General features: G+C 39.0%; 1 protein-coding gene across 1 annotated transcript in view; it reads right to left on the bottom strand.

The window, feature by feature from the left end:
• The window catches only part of EPS15L1 (epidermal growth factor receptor pathway substrate 15 like 1), a 73,088-nt gene that overhangs the window by 44,725 nt on the left and 11,453 nt on the right, over positions 1-16,910 (bottom strand). The window contains exons 4-12 of the mRNA XM_065422400.1: positions 16,065-16,112; positions 14,108-14,203; positions 13,662-13,724; positions 12,559-12,684; positions 11,108-11,167; positions 10,473-10,709; positions 9,677-9,834; positions 7,574-7,730; positions 3,431-3,493 (exon numbers count right to left, since the gene is read on the bottom strand). Coding sequence (XP_065278472.1) covers positions 3,431-3,493; positions 7,574-7,730; positions 9,677-9,834; positions 10,473-10,709; positions 11,108-11,167; positions 12,559-12,684; positions 13,662-13,724; positions 14,108-14,203; positions 16,065-16,112 — 1,008 coding nt within the window. The remainder of the gene's footprint in view (positions 1-3,430; positions 3,494-7,573; positions 7,731-9,676; positions 9,835-10,472; positions 10,710-11,107; positions 11,168-12,558; positions 12,685-13,661; positions 13,725-14,107; positions 14,204-16,064; positions 16,113-16,910) is intronic.

The following is a 16,910-nucleotide window of genomic DNA, read 5'->3' as shown; positions in this document are numbered from 1 at the left end:
ATGTACATGGCAGAGGGGCATTGCTGGCACATGATGGCATATATCACATTGGTAGATGTGCAGGTGAACGAGCCCCTGATGGTGTGGCTGATGTGATTAGTTCCTATGATGGTGTCCCTTAAATAGATATGTGGACAGGGTAGGCACCGGAGTTTGTTGCAGGGTTTGGTTCCTAGGTTGGTGTTTTTGTTGTGTGGTGTGTAGTTGCTGGTGAGTATTTGCTTCAGGTTGGGGGGGTGTCTGTAAGTGAGGACTGGCCTGTTCCCCAAGGTCTGTAAGAGTGAGGGATCGTCCTTCAGGATAGGTTGTAGATCCTTGAGATGCGCTGGAGATGCCACTAGCCGTCACCTACAGTCCCCAACTAAAACCTCTCCAGCGCATCATCAAGGATCTACAGTCCTCGCTTACAGACAGCCCCCGCCCCCCCAACCTGAAGCAAATACTCACCAGCAACTACACACCAAACAACAAAAACACCAACCCAGGAACCAAATCCTGCAACAAACCCCGGAGCCTACTCTGTCCACATATCTATTCAAGGGACACCATCATAGGATCTAACCACATCAGCCACACCATCAGGGGCTCGTTTACCTGCACATCTACCAATGTGATATATGCCATCATGTGCCAGCAATGCCCCTCTGCCATGTACATTGGCCAAACCGGACAGTCTCTACACAAAAGAATAAATGGACACAAATCTGACATCAGGAATCATAACATTCAAAAACCAGTAGGAGAACACTTCAATCTCCCTGGTCAGTCAATAACAGACCTAAAAGTAGCAATTCTTCAACAAAAAACCTTCAAAAACAGACTCCAACGTGACACTGCAGACCTGGAATTATTTTGCAAACTGGACACCATCACATTAGGCCTGAATAAAGACTGGGAGTGGTTGGGTCATTACAAAACCTAAACCTGATTTCCCCAATACAAATTTCCCCCTACTGTTACTCACACCTTCTTGTCAACTGTCTGAAATGGGCCACTCTCATTACCACTTCAAAAGTTATTTTTCCTCCTTTGGTATCCTGCTGTCAATTGAATTAGACTGACCTCATACTTGGTAAGGCAACTCACATCTTTTCATGTATTTATACCTGCTCCTGTATTTTCCACTCCATGTATCTGATGAAGTGGGTTCTAGCCCACAAAAGCTTATGCCCAAATAAAATTGTTAGTCTCTAAGGTGCCACAAGGTGCACAAGGTTGTTTTTGCTGATACAGACTAACACAGTTACCACTCAACAAAAAATCACTGAACAAAAACACTGACCCAGGAACCTATCCTTGTAACAAAGCCCGATGCCAACTCTGTCCACATATCTATTCAAGTGACACCATCATAGGGCCTAATCACATCAGCTATACCATCAGTGGCTCGTTCACCTGCACATCTACCAATGTGATATATGCCATCATGTGCCAGCAATGCCCCTCTGCCATGTACATTGGCCAAACCGGACAGTCTCTACGCAAAAGAATTAATGGACACAAATCTGACATCAGGAATCATAATACTCAAAAACCAGTGGGAGAACACTTTAACCTGTCTGGCCATTCTTTGACAGACCTGCGGGTGGCTATCTTAAAACAGAAAAACTTCAAAAACAGACTCCAACGAGAGACTGCTGAGCTGGAATTGATATGCAAACTAGACACAATCAACTCAGGGCTAAATAGGGATTGGGAATGGCTGAGCCATTACAAACATTGAATCTATCTCCCCTTGTAAGTATTTTCACACTTGCTTCTTATCAAACTGTCTGTACTGAACCATCTTGATTATCACTTCAAACGTTTTTTTTCCTCTTACTTAATTGGCCTCTCAGAGTTGGTAAGACAACTCCCACCTGTTCATGCTCTCTGTATGTGTGTGTATATATATCTCCTCTATATATGGTTCACTCTATATGCATCCGAAGAAGTGGGTTGTAGCCCACGAAAGCTTATGCTCTAATAAATTTGTTAGTCTCTAAGGTGCCACAAGTACTCCTGTTATTTTTGCAGTTACCACTCTGAAACCTGTAGAAGCTATAGTGACAGGCATTCATCACCAAACACAGAGTATACTGGAAGTTAAGGGGCCAGATTCAAAGGTTCTCTCTCACTTCTTAAGCAGGGAAATACTCATTAAATGATCACTGAGGAAGGACCTCAAGATTTGGCCTTAAGTGTAATTAAAATCAGCATTTCTATTCCCCTGAAAAGTGACAGTATTTGAGAGAGAACTGTAAACCGAATCCTCTCAGCTTTCATTGTCTGTTTGACAATCAGGACATCTACAGTATTTAACTATATTTTTAAACAATACACTGAAAAAAGGCTTCTTACTATTATGATGAGAAAAATGGGCTTTTTTTCTTGGTAAGCACAAAATATGCGGTTTTTTTAGCAGAAACTAGCAACTCAGAATGAAGGAATAGGGGACCTGAGTTCCCAACTTACATGATTTAACATCTTAAGACCCTACTTTGGGAAGATGAGGGATCCTTTGGCTTGTATGTTTAGTTGGGGTCAGGTAAGCATAAGGAAAACCTAGATACTAATTCTTAGATTTACTAGACAACAGCTCCCTGTTCTCTAACATTACTCATATTTTATAATTACAAACAATCACCAGAAACAGAATATGCCTTCCAACTTGCTTGCAAATATATAGTTAAAAATATGAGCCGCCATGTTAGTCTCTTAGGGTATGTCTACACAGCGCGACAGCGCTTTAACGTGGCTGTGTAGTTGCGCTCCAGTGCTGGCAGAGAGCTCTCCCAGCGCTGTAATAAAACCACCTCTGAGAGGGGAATAGCTCCCAGCACTGGAGTATTATCTACACTGCCACTTTACTGCGCTGAAACTTGCATCGCTCAGGGGTGTTTTTTCACACCCTTGGGCGAAGAAAGTTTCAGCGCTGTAAGTGGCAGTGTAGACAAGGCCTTAGACAAATACAGCCCACTAATCAACATGAACAAAAAGTTAATAAACTACACTCAGATAAGGTGCCATTTTTTTCATCAGATAAGGTGCCTTTTTTTATGCCACATTTAACTATAAACATAGTAAATCAAAAATATGAAGCAATGAATTAAAGAATGAGTGGGAAGTTTAAGGATCTTGCACCAGGGTATATTTATTGGCAGCAATTTAATGTAAGTTACGGACCTAGTAATTTAATATGCCAACTTTGAGCTACCTGTCAAAACAAGTGCTTGAAAAATTAATGGATCTCAGATTGTTGAAGGAGCTCATATCACCGGCTAAACAGCCAGAAGTGGCAGGTTCACATTGTAATGACATCACCACACTGTTAGGTGTCATAGGACACTAGTGCTGAAGAAATGGGGAAAGACACAGAAATAAAGAACTCAAAGTTACAACTGGACTATACAAACAAATTTGCATTCTTTGGGGTGTTCCAATTACTCACACGACGCATTTCTGTTAGCGCTGAGATCTCAGTTCCTACAGGGGTCAAGTAACCTGACAGAGTCTACAGAGAAAGGATATAGGAGAAATAGAAGAGCTTCAGAGATTGGCAACAAAAATGGTCACAGGCCTGGAAAGATTTCCATTTGGGGAGAGAATGAAAAGATTAAGACTATTTCATTTACAGACAAAATTATAAGAAGTGATATGACAAGTGCATTGTATGCATTGGACGAGGGCAATGTGAGTGTCAAGGAGGCCCACAGATGACGGGTGAAATACATTTGAAATAGATAAAAGGAAATTCTCCCCCTACAATCCCGGAAACACACAATGAATGCTTTGACCACCTGTAGAACTCACTGCTACAAGCTATTGAGGTAAAAAGCATAGTAGGAGTTAGAAAAGAATTAGACATTTATGTGACTAATGTAGAGTATTATTAATACAGCTAATTACACTAATATTAAAAAGGTATATGGGTTACCCTCATGCTTCAGGGAATAAACCGTTAATTACCAGGAATTAGGAAGTCATTTCCCCCATTACGAGGATTTTATACTTTCAAGGGAAGCATCTAGTACTGCCACAGTCAGAGACAGGACACCAGACTAACTCAATCATTGATCTGATCTGCTTTGGCAATTCCTATGTTATTTTCATTGTCTTGCCAGGTCCATCTATTTCATATCGCTTCTAATGTCAACTTCTCAATTTCCCTTATTTTCTTTAGTGATCTTCTAATTTCTTAAGACAAGACTTAACATTTTTCTGGTTTCTTCATCCCAGCTGTTTCTATGAGTTTTCTGTTAATCTTGTAGGACTTCTTCCTTTGTGGCATCTGTGCAAAATTCTTAATCTCAGACTTCATTCAGAGCTATAATTCACTTTTAGATTATTAGCTCTACAAGACCTTCAAATTCAGTATTCACTCCTCCTTTCTAAATTTGCTGAGTTTTTCCCCTTTCTCTCTCACTCAGCACAGCCACTTCCTACATTTCAGGTCAACTCATTAGGAAGTCTATCTCATTCAAACCAGTTAAAAAAGGGAAAGGTTTTCTAATAAATAAATAAATATTTAAAAAAGAAATCTTAACTATTATGATGTAAGATGAGCATGCAGACAGAAAAATATACCCTATTTCAGAGCTCTTCTGTTTAGCTGTACTATAATGTAAAAAAGTGAGCTACTATCTGTTTATTTGATGCCTAGTCATTCATTAATGATTTTCTAGAGATGTGTGTCAGTCATATCTTCCTGACATCTTGTCGTCCTATAGCGTCTGCGATGCTGACCTCTCCTCATACACCAAGAAAGATCCAGAGAAGTAGGAGGATCTCTTTTGGGGTCCTTCTCTCATTTCCCATTTTCTGTAGGACTCCCAGAAGCAATGTTGACTCTACGTTTTGTTTTGTTTTTTTAACTGAACAAGCTACCACCTCCATGAAGCACTATATTTTTGGCCTCGGGCAAGCTTATACTTTTTTTATTTTTAAAGTGAGTAGTGTGTACGGGGGTTGGGGGGGTGGGTGGGTGGAATTGTGTTTGTGTGTGTGTGTATATGTATGTACGTAAAGGTGTGTTGGGGCAGTGAAGGGTGTGCGGGGGGGGGGGGGGGTTGGGGGGGAGCTACTCCATGGTGGCTCATCCCCAGTACCACACACTAGTAGTTCCTGTCCCTGGGATTCACTCTGAAGCAGCCTTAGGAGCCTGGCCAGGCATGTGGGATGGGCAGGCAGTGGTGTCAGATGGAACTCCCCTGGGTTGGGGGTTTCAGACACCCCTCCCCCCGGGCACTCGCATAAAAGGGCCCAGTCTGCAGCTCCCTCCTCTGCTGCCTTTTGGCAGCAGCAATGACTACATTCCTGGAAACCAACTGCCAGGCAAAGTGGGTGGGGGTGTGTGCGCTTTGACCACGTCAGACCACAGCTCCAGAACCTCCACTGACCTGGGCTGGTGCTGCAGAGCCTGGGCAGGCCCCCTCACCTGAGCTCATCCGTAATGGGAGTCCTGGAGTGTGCCCCCAAGACCTGAAGGGCTTCTACTCCCCTTGCAGGGAAGAAGTGGGGCTGTATGCACCCAGTCATCAAGACGGGGGGAAAGAGCAGAGTGGGTTCTTAAAGGGCCGCACCACATCCCTGCTGAAGCTGCACAGAGGAGACGTGAGCAGCATGGCTGCACAGCTTACACAGAGAACATTGCCACAAGGCTCTGTCCTTAGCTCACTCTTTCTCACCCTTTATTCCCTACTTCTGGGTGACCTCATCCACTCACATGGATTTCATATACATCCATTTCAATTACAGTACAATCCCTATTTTACAAACTAACTGTGGATTGAGGAGTTCATAATATTGAAAAATTCATAAAATTTAACATCTGAAAATTACAGTAGATATGGTGCATAAGTACACTATGATACAGTGCATTGCCATCTTTTTGTCTTTCAAACCATAGCAAAGCAATTTCCAGTGCACTGAAGGCATTGGGATGTGAAGGGCTGTCAACTTGTTCTTCATCGACATTCATTTACATTATGTGGGATTTTTTTCCTCCCTCTCAGGAAAAATGGTTTGTATCACTGGTGCTGGTATGATTAGTGTTCATAAAATTGAAGTTCTACTGTACCATCTTTTCACCAGTCACTCCACTCCCCCTCACTTGTTTATTTTTTCCACCTATTGGCTCTCATTGTATGCTAAGATTGTAAGCTCTTTTGGGAAGGGACTATCTTTATATTGTATGTGTGTACAGTGCCTAGCAAAACCGGGCCAAGGTCCCTGGCGGGCGCTTGAAGGTGCTACTGCAACACAAATAATAAATAAGTCTACCTCCACTTCAGACACACCTTCCTCCAATCCCATCTCTCAGTGTCCTTCTATCTCATGACACCTGCCTCATGACATGACATGACAACATGTCTCACTGTTAAATTTTATGTAGCCAAAACTGAATTTGTTTTCACTCCAAAGCACTTCCCCCAGTCCTCCGTTCTCTCTCACTGTTTGACAACACCACTATCATTCCTATGCTCAGGCTCGCACCCTGGTAGACATCTTTAACTTCTCCTCTTTCTCTGAGTCTGCAAAATCTAGGCTGTGTCCAGATCACGCCACTTCTTCCTCCACAATGTCTACAAGATATACTCTTTCCTCTCTGTCCTGACAGAAAAACCTTTGCCCTGGTCTACTTGCTTGACTGTGTATTTCATTTTGCTCCTGCTCCCACTCCCTCTCCCCTTCTTCCTTCTTGTTACCCGGTTTATCAGAGTCTTCAAAGTTTATCAAAGAAAGGCCAGAAATCCTAAAATGTTTTCTGAAGTAAACAAAAATATTAAATTACTTAAATAAGAACATTGTCCAGTTCATAACAGTTAATCATGTTTGTAGAAGATATAGCTGACACAGAAGTCAAACACTAAAAATTTTAAAAGCACCTAAGTGATTTAGGGACCTACATCCTATTTCCAAAAGTGACTTGGGCACTTAGGAGCTTAAGTCTCAAGTTTCAATTACACTTAAGCACCTAAGTCACGTTTGAAAATGTTACTCATTATCTATCTAATAGTATAAGGATCAATGGCAACAACAGTGAATGAAAAGTGTAAGCTTGGAAATAAGGTTAAGAGAGAAAGGGAGAGAGATACTTTACTAAGAGCAACTCCCATTCACTCACCTGAACTTGCTAAGTATGGCAGGGTTCTAGTCTAACCTATCATCATCATGCTGGAAAAGTTTTCCCTTAACGTGAGAATGATTGATAAATAAGACAAAATATCACCACCACTTTTGTGATGAAAGATATATTTTTTAATAAAAAATTTAAACTGGAATTTTTCCAGGCACAAGGTAGGATTCCCTCTGGTAATTGTGAAACTGGCCTCATATTTTTGAAAGCTACCAAGGTAACGGACAACTCATTTAATATGATTTTTTGCAATTTATAACCAATTCATGAAGCATTTTTTGAAATCTGAAACTCAGTTATAAACAGAAGATAGACAAACATTCTTGTAAGTTAAAGATTCAACAATTCAATGGGTACAAAATATAAATAAAAAATTAACAGCTCTCAAAGCTAGTTACTTTCAAATCACATATTGGTCCAGTAGAGCAATATATTTATTAATAACCAATTACTTACTTGTATGGGAGTATTCCTCTCTGCAGGAGGGATCATATCTGGGGACAACACCTGCGGAGGATCAATCCCTTTACTGACCTTCTGTTGAATGAAATACATGGCTAGTGCAAACTGATCTTTGCTTAGCTTTCCCATCTGTCTTGTGTCTGCCAATGCCCTGTTAGAAATTGGTTATTCTTATTGTAAGTCAAAATGTGTTATAAACCAAACAACTATTATTATTACAATGAAATCTGAGATACAAATACATATAATTTTATTGTTGTTTTGGCCTCATCAGAGCCCATTTCCTCACTGGAAAAGTTCTACATGCTGAGCTATGAATGTTTTATTAGATGAACTTAGCTGAATGAAACATCATCGTTTTCTTGGAAAAATGCCTTTGACTTTTTAGCCAGTTGAGTGCTAAAATGTTCCCCATTCATGGAATAGTCTATATAATAGGAGTACTGATTGCAAGTTATGCCACTATTACAGAGACATGATAAGGAGGGGTATGTTTTCAAAGTTTCATAGATCTCTCCAATGCCTTCCAAGTAGAATCATAGTATCATTGAAATGTAGAATTGGAAGGGACCTTGAAAGGTCATCTAGTCCAGTCCCCTGCCTTCACAGCAGGACCAAGTACTGTCCCTGACAGATTGTTTTTCCCCAGATCCCTAAATGGCCGCCTCAACGATTGAACTCACAACCCTGGGTTTAGCAGGCCAATGCTCAAACCACTGAGCTATCCCTCAGGGTGTTTGTCTAACCAGTTCTTAAAAACTTCCAATAACAGAGTTCATAACTCCCTGGATAATTTGCTCAAGCGCTTAAATACCCTTACAGTTAGGAAGTTTTTCCTGATGTCTAACCTAAATCTCTTTTGCTGCAATTTAAGCTCATTGCTTCTTGTCCTGTCCTCAGTGGTTAAGAACAATTTATCACCCTCCTCTTATAACAACCTTTTATACGTGAAGACTGTTATGTCCTTCCCTCAATCTTCTCTTTTCCAGACTAAACAAACCCAATTTTTTCAATCTTTTCTTGTACATCATGTTTTCTAAACCTTTAATAATTTTTGTTGCTCTCCTCTGGACTTTCTCCAATCTGTCCACATCCTTCCCAAAGTGTGGTTTTCAGAACTGGACACAATACTCCAGTTGAAGCTTTATCAATGCTAAGTAGCGTGGAAGAATTACTTCTCATGTCTTGCTTATAACACTCCTAATACATCTCAGAATGACTTTTGCTTTTTTTTGCACCAGTATTTCATTGGTGATTCATATTAGTTTGTGACCCATTATAACCCCACATCTTTTTCTGCAGTACTCCTTCCCAGCCAGTCATTTCCCATTTTGTATTTGTGCAGTTGATTATTCCTTCCTAAGTGTAGTAGTTTCCATTTCTCCTTACTGAATTCATCCTATTTAATTCAGACCATTTATCCAGTTTGTTAAAATCATTTTTAATTCTAATCCTGTCTTCCAAAGCATCTGGAACCCCATCCCAGCTTGGTATTGTTCACAAATTTAACAAGTGTACTCTCTTTGCCATTATCCAAATCCTTTATGAAGATAGTGAATAGAACTGGACACAGGACAGATCCCTCTGGGACCCTACTCAATATGCCCTTCCAGCTTGATTGTGAACCATTGATAACTACTCTGAGTATGGTTTTCCAGCCACTTGTGCACCCACCTTATAGTAGGTTCATCCAAGCTACATTTCTCTAGTTTGTTTATGAGAAGGTTATGTGAGATAGTATCAAAAGCCTTACTAAAGTCAAGATATATCACATCTGATTCCCCCCATCCATAAGGCTTGTTACCCCATCAAATAAACAGCTTTAATCTGAATATGAGAGGAAGGGAAGAAAATTGATTTGGTTGTTCTCCTTGAGAGAATTTATCCTTACTTATAAATGTATGCAATGTTGTTGAGATAGTATGGTAAAAGAAGCCCTACAGCTATGAAGAAGAATAGCAGTGGCAGTCAACAAGGGAATTGCTAGTATCACATTTCTGGATGAAAAATGCTATTTCCTCGAGTCAACTAGCTGAAAAGAAAAAAAAAAAAAATCAAACCAAAGCAAAATCAAAACAACTAATGATGAAGGCTTACCATATATGTGCTAGAAGATTCTGAGACAGGCCTGAGTGTATAAAAATATCCTTCACTTCTTGGCCGCTCACATAGCCATCCATGTCCATATCAGTTTTTAAGAAAATTTCATCGTATCGCACCTTATCAGATATTGGAACCACCCAATTCACAGATGGCTGAAAAACAAAAAGGTTTTGTTATGTTAGCCAAAACCAAATACAACCTTTATTAATACACTGAGGGCTCACCTGTGCATAATGCTGAGTACCCTCAACGTCAACAGAAATTGAGGGGTGCACAACATATTGTAGGATCAAGCCTATAAACAGTCCACTGACATTTTCCTTCCCTTCAGTAATGTATCAAGATTAATACTGTATGTGAGCATCTCACAAATACTGAGAAACAGAATGTTCATAAACTGGGTACATTCTTCCTACTTATATACAGACTTACTAACACCCCAGACTGGTGTGCTTATTGACAGTGCTCTGCACTGCAACTCAGGAGATCCATACTGGAGTCCTGGGCGCAGATTCATCCCTACACTGCTGCTAGGGCTGATGCAGGGACAAGCTCCCTCTCTTGTGAGCCCAAGCTACTGATCATGCCACTAAGATTCGTGCTAAAAGAGAATTCACCCTTTAACATTCAGCTCTCCCCACATCCTGTGACATCATTTGTTTTCAAAACATAAAATACTTTCTCTCAAAAAAGTGCTTTCCTTGGGAAGAAAAGTGATCCAGCAAAAAGTCATTTCACTATTTTGCACAGTTCATTGCAAAGGATATAAAAATTAACATGAGACTTGTACCTGTGTTTGCTTGATGCTGTGTTTGGGTGACAAACTTCCTGTGCTATTCAGGCTGTTTACACTACCATGGGATGGGGTAGAACGAAGGCTATCTTTAGGTGGAGGACTTGCAGGAAGAACAGGAACTGCACCAGGAAAAACTGGCGTCTTCTTTCTTTTGGAAGGTGGTATAAGTGGGGGGGGTAATACTGAGGGAACTGGCTCCTTCTCAAGAGCTCTATATACCAAATGCATTGCCTGCAAAGGCAAAAGTTAAAAATATCTGTAATACACCAATGAAGAGAGGAACACACAACAAAAAGTTTCCAATGGTAAGTGTCCAAAATACTAGGGAGAAGGAGGTAAACATGATAAGAGACAAGATCAGAGATATAGGTCAGAGCAGAGCTGTACACGACTTTGAATGCAGGACAAAATGTTTAAACTTGATACTCTGGGCAAGAGAGGGCCAGAGGAGGGTTTCAAGGAAGACCATTTTAGTGGCTGTAATTTGAATGATCTGGAGTAGGGCGCAGTGTGGATAATGAGCGGCCAGAAAGGAGGAGTTTGCAATGCTCAAGACTAAGTTCAAGGAAGCAATAATACCTACACATTGCTTTGTCAAACTTTTAATGAATTCAGAATTTAAAACCTACCACAGCAAATTCATCCTTGTCCAGGTGTCCATCTTTGTCAATATCACTGAGATCCCAGACCTACAGTATTTAGGCAAAAATTAAAGTTGAAGAACACGTTACAACAAATTTTATTAGTTAGAATATAAGTTAATAAGTAGGTTAGAACATATTAATTGTATTAAGAATGTTAATGCCCTCTAGAAATTTGAGGTGCATTTTCTGAAGATCATATTAGTTATGGTAATATACACAGCAGCATATGTTTAGGGCTGACAAGAGACGTAAAGGGATACAAAGTCTCATCTGCTCTAGCACTTATACTGCAGCCAATGTTATCATAACTAATAGGATTATGATGGAGGGGCTGAGTGGTACAGTGGATAGGAGACAGGATGGCGACGCAGGAGTCGTGGGCTCTATTTCCTAGCTCTGGCATAGATTGCTGTGTGACTTTAAGCAAAACTTCTTATCTTCTTGTGGCTGTTTCCTTTCCCGCACTTTATCTGTCTTGTCTATTTAAACTGTAAGCTATCTGGGGCAGGACTGTTTCATGTATATAGACCCTAGACATCACCAAAACAGAAATAATAATACAGACTCTGAAGCCTTTTAACACCAAGTGCAGCATAATGTTCAAGTACAAGATTAAACAATTACTTCTCATTCACATCAAGGCAAAGAAGGAAGTGGTCTTTCATGGTCAGAATGAAAGCATATTTCAGGAGAGAGAGGGCTCATGTTGAACTAGTTGGAACCCAAACTTGGCCCTGGCACAGAACACACAGAAGGGTGTATATAGTCAAGAATATGGTTTAAAAAAAAAAAGAAAAGAAAAACTGTTTAAGGATATTTACTGCATGTATTACATATTTATGAGGGGAGCCCCAGAAGTTCAAAGCTATTGCTCAAAAACAATACAGAATGTGTAACAAAAGTACAATGCAACACTATTTAAAACCCCTGGTTTACTGATGCTTTCACAGAACAACCTGTTCCAGAGTACATGCATGATTGTTGGAGTTTATATTTAAAGTTAGTTTAATAACTCCTAGTTAGGAAAAAAAAAGCTAGTAGAATATAATGCCCTAAAAGGCATTATTGCTTAGGTCAGGACAGCTTTTCTAACCAAGAGGCATTCATTTTCCTTTTAAACTGACTTGTTTTTCAATTTAGTAATTTTTAAACTAAAGTTCTTGTTCTTAAAAGAATACAAGACAAATTAAGCTGATCCAGCCTAGGGCCAAGTTTTTTTGTTGTTTTGCTTTTAAATGGACTACTTATTTAAGTGTCTAAATAATGATTTAGAGAGCGTAACTTTAGGCAGCCATTTTTTAAAAATCTTGGCCTAGATCTGAACTATTGCTTCCATTTAAAGTAATGCTGTTATGATCAGTTACATTACATATTTAATTTCACCAGAAAGAGAAGTTACATTAAAGAATGGTTAGGAAAATTTGCCGCACACTTACCCTTCCTAGGATATCAAGAGGTAGCTTTGAGTTCATCAGTACTGGTTTTACTTTGTCTCCTGAAAGTAAACCGTTTACTGGCAAAAGGCTTTCAAAAATACCATCAAACTTTGCTTTTTCTTCCACCTAGTTGGTAAGAAATAGCCTGAATAAGTAAAAAAGTGTGCCTGTGTGAGTGTCGAAAATTAAATCTTGCAAGAAACTAAGTGACTGGTCAGTAATTTATCATTTTAATTTCCTAGTTTCCCAGCGCACACCTGTATGCTATATCCTAAACAGTGTGCTGTATTTAGATGTAAAACTCATGGAACAGGCTTTAGGACCTTATTTTTCTCAATATGAAAACAAGCTTTCTGGAAATTACAGGACTGGGGTTACAATATGCATTTCTCTAGTGTTCTAGAAAGACAAAGCATTTTGATTCACACACTGGTGCCCAGATTTTAAGTTATGAAACTTTCAGAGATCATTTACACTACTAAGAAGTGTTACTTCCAAAGATTTTGCTTCCTACATTATAATATAATATACAAACTAGAAACCTCTATTTAAATGATTTGATAATTTAAACTTTTCACAAGCAGAAATTTTATTTTACATTTATAACATAAAATTAGAAAATTAAGTTATAAAATACAGGATATGTAACAAAAATTACTGTTTTCATTAGACCATACAGCAAGCACGAAAGAAATCATGATCTTAGAAGGTTGTGGGTTCAAGTTCCAAACTAATACTTGGGGATGGGATTGGTGAAGTGCTTCATTGTTCTTTAGATCAAACATTAACTCTAAGTGCCTTCTGCTCTGGCAGCTAGGCAGAAGATAAAAACCTTAGAGCACAACCCTCATGTCCTGGACAATGCTTCTTACAAATATTATACCAAATGCTGACAGAGGCTTGTTACAATACTTATATTAAATATAGAAATATATAAAAATCCATATTCAGTACTATGTAACGTTCACGTCTGCTTCAATAAAGGAAAGTGTTCCAAAGTGGAAAGTATGTTCTCTTGGTAAAATTAATCTATCAAACACAGCTGCCAGAAACAGAATTTACATTTAAAGAATGGATTCAAATGTATTGTCTTGTACACTTACCCTAACGGCCCAGTGAGCCTCTGTTGAAGGAGGTGTGATCAATAAGGGACTGCTAGTGTCATGCTAAAATGAAAAAAGTAAATATGTTTATGCACATGTAGCTTTCTCTTTAATATTTAAATGTTTTACAGATGGCTATTGATATGAAGTATTTCATTTGTTATACTGAAAAGAAAAACAAACTCTTGCATATCTTATCCAAATAGAAAAAACTTTAAATGTCATATTATTATTATTTATTTGTATTATTGTAGCACCTAAGGGCCTAGTCACTGACCAGAACCCCATTGTGCTAGGTGCTGTACAATCACAGAACAAAAAGACAATCCCTGACCCAAAGAGCTTACAATCTATGTCCTGTAACTATCAGGAGACTAATTTGTAAAGTAGAAAATTTCCCCATTTTTCATTTTAAGCTTCAGTTCTAAACTTAAAATATCACTTACAAATTTAGGAGGTGGTATAGTCAAGTTTAGATTGCTCAAGTTAACATCATGGCCATTCTGTGCACATGCTACGAGTCGCAATGCAACATAGAAACCCTACAAATTCAAACACAACAAGTAAATGCAGGGCATTCTGTTAATAAAAACAAGCAATCTAACTCACTGTTTTTAAGCAGGATAAACTGTATATTGTTTTTTATGATATTATGCAGATACCATTGCTTAAATGATGAAACCACATTTCATAGAATATCAAGGTTGGAAGGGACCTCAGGAGGTCATCTAGTCCAACCCCCTGCTCAAAGCAGGACCAATCCCCAACTACATCATTTGGGGAGATGCTAAATTAATTGCTCTCACACTCCCACCCCTTCCATTTATTTCTATCTTTATATATTTCTACAGCTGGTTTTTTAAAGAAAAGAAAAGAAAGACTTTGCAACAACTTTGTGTACAGCCTTTTTGGCTTAAGGAAAGAAACCCAATCAATAGTATACATTCTAAAAAATGCTTTCCCACAATTAAGCCATTGTTGCCAAACACTTTTTCTTAAAAATGAACTAAGTTTTAACAAACCCAAACCCCACAACCTGCAAAAGCTATTTAATACCCCAAATCATTAACAACAATATATGGGTAGACTTAGCCATTACATTTTAAAACAAAATTTGAAACGTCGTTCTTCATTCATTTATTTGCCAAATCCTGAGTTCAGGTTTTGTAATTCTCTTCCAAAAACTGATGCCATTAAAAACACCCACAGGAGCTGCCAGCATAGTTGCATTCCCTGTTCTGCCTTTGCAACGGAAACACACAATCCTGAACTCAAGATCTGGCAAGTAAGCGAAAGAGAAATTGCTTTCTAAATATATTTTAATGTATGTATTTGTAATTTAAGCTTAAATGGTCTGTTGGTGATTTGTGATATTAAATAATCTTTAAAATGTTTTCTTAATATTTGGAAGTTCACCTTCAATTTTTTTTAAATTTCTTGGACTTTAAGCATATCAAAATATTGTCAAATGCCCATATTTGCTACAGTATTTGATTAGTTTATTTTCATAATTTTTGTTAACCACAAATACCTAGAGTATTTTTAACAAGTTGCGACACAGTGCTGAGAATCAGCAGCTGAACCAGCACTCTAGTCACTGTAAGTCCAATTTGTTTTTCCCAGTGAAGGGCCTGATTGAGGGAAGCAGGGGCTAATTACTAGATCAGTCTGAGCCAGGGCTGCCCGGGGGGGGGAGGGGGAGGGCAAGTGGAGCAATTTGCCCCAGGCCCTGGGCCCCACAGGGGCCCCCACGAGAATATAGTATTCTACAGTATTGCAACTTTTTTTTATGTAAGGGGCCCCCCAAAATTGCTTTGCCCCAGGCCCCCTGAATCCTCTGGGCGGCCCTGGTCTGAGCTCAGGGAGCTAAGGAGTTAGTTATTCACTAACTGGAAGAGTAGAAAGGCACAGGAAAGAAGTGTAAGGAGGAAATGAGAGAAAGAGAAAGGGTGGGAGAAGATAGGCAGGGCCAGGGTAAAGGGAGATCTCTGTGTGGATGATGTTTGTAGATCACTGTAAACAGAGCTGCTGCATGAGACTGTAAATGGGTGGTTGTTGAGATAAACCCAAATAAACTACATGTTGGTGTTTACAAACTGGAGGTATTAGAGCCATCTGAATGAGAAGACAGTAGAAGAGGACTGTGGCCTGTCACACATGTGCATTTATTTTTTCAAATGACAGAAAAATATAACAACTAACTAATGGGAATATCTCCAGATTAGAATAGGACATATTGGGGTATGAAGAGCACTGAAAAAGGCAGTAAAGCATGTAAGCACATGCGTAACGTCAATGGAACTTAAGTACTATCCTGAATCGGGATGCTTTCCTGAATCAAGGCCAAAGTGTGCAGGGTTATATGATAGATTTATGTTCATGTTCACTGCACATTTTATATACCTGTTTATCCAAGTACCCTTTACCCTCTGGGTCAGCCAAATCCCATATCTGTGGAAATAAAAATAATTATAAAATTACTTACAAAAATACATGTATATTGGAAAGCTCAAATAGAAAACATTAGTACTTGAATTGTTTGTTTTATATTTCAAAATTTGAACTGCAAAATTTGCTTTAAAAATTTTAAACCTCAAATTGTTAAAGTATATGTAAAAAATAAAGTGCTCTTTATTTTAAAATCAAATCCTTCTTCACACAAAACCAGATGCAAACTCCATTGAAGTCAATGGGAGTCTGTCCATTACCTTTAATGACCTTTGGATCAGGCCCTTACATCCTACAATCTGAATTTCTCTTGCATTAGAGATCACATCACAACCAACATACACAGAACAGTAATCTAGCATTTTCCTGCACTCCCTAGCCTGTAGTTGTAGAGAGGAGCCCCCACTCCCTCCCAATAATCTTGAACTCATGACCCAGCAGGTAAGTGAAGGAGGAACAGATTTTCTAATATTTTGTTTTAAAATTAGTAATTTAAAATCTACTCACCTTATTGTGTAATCTCTAATCAATGTAATCTTTAACTTATTTCTCATCACAGCTAGTCTCTTTCTTTCTCAATAGGTTCTTATATCACCCTTATCACCACGGTATCTAAGCACCTTCCAGCAGTCCAATAAATGATGTGATTAACTGGTTACTTCTCTTTTACAGATCTTCAGAATCTACACTTTCTTCAAAGCCTCCACCATTAAAACTTTTATCCAAACCCTGGCCATCTCCCACCTTGATTACTGTAACAATCTCTTGTCTGGCCTCACAGAATCACACCTCTCCCAGCCC

The sequence above is a fragment of the Emys orbicularis genome, chromosome 24 (assembly GCF_028017835.1).
Source record: "Emys orbicularis isolate rEmyOrb1 chromosome 24, rEmyOrb1.hap1, whole genome shotgun sequence".
Classification (NCBI taxonomy): Eukaryota; Metazoa; Chordata; order Testudines; family Emydidae; genus Emys; species Emys orbicularis.
The sequence above is the reverse complement of the archived record's forward strand: the minus strand, read 5'-3'. Positions and strand labels throughout refer to the sequence as shown.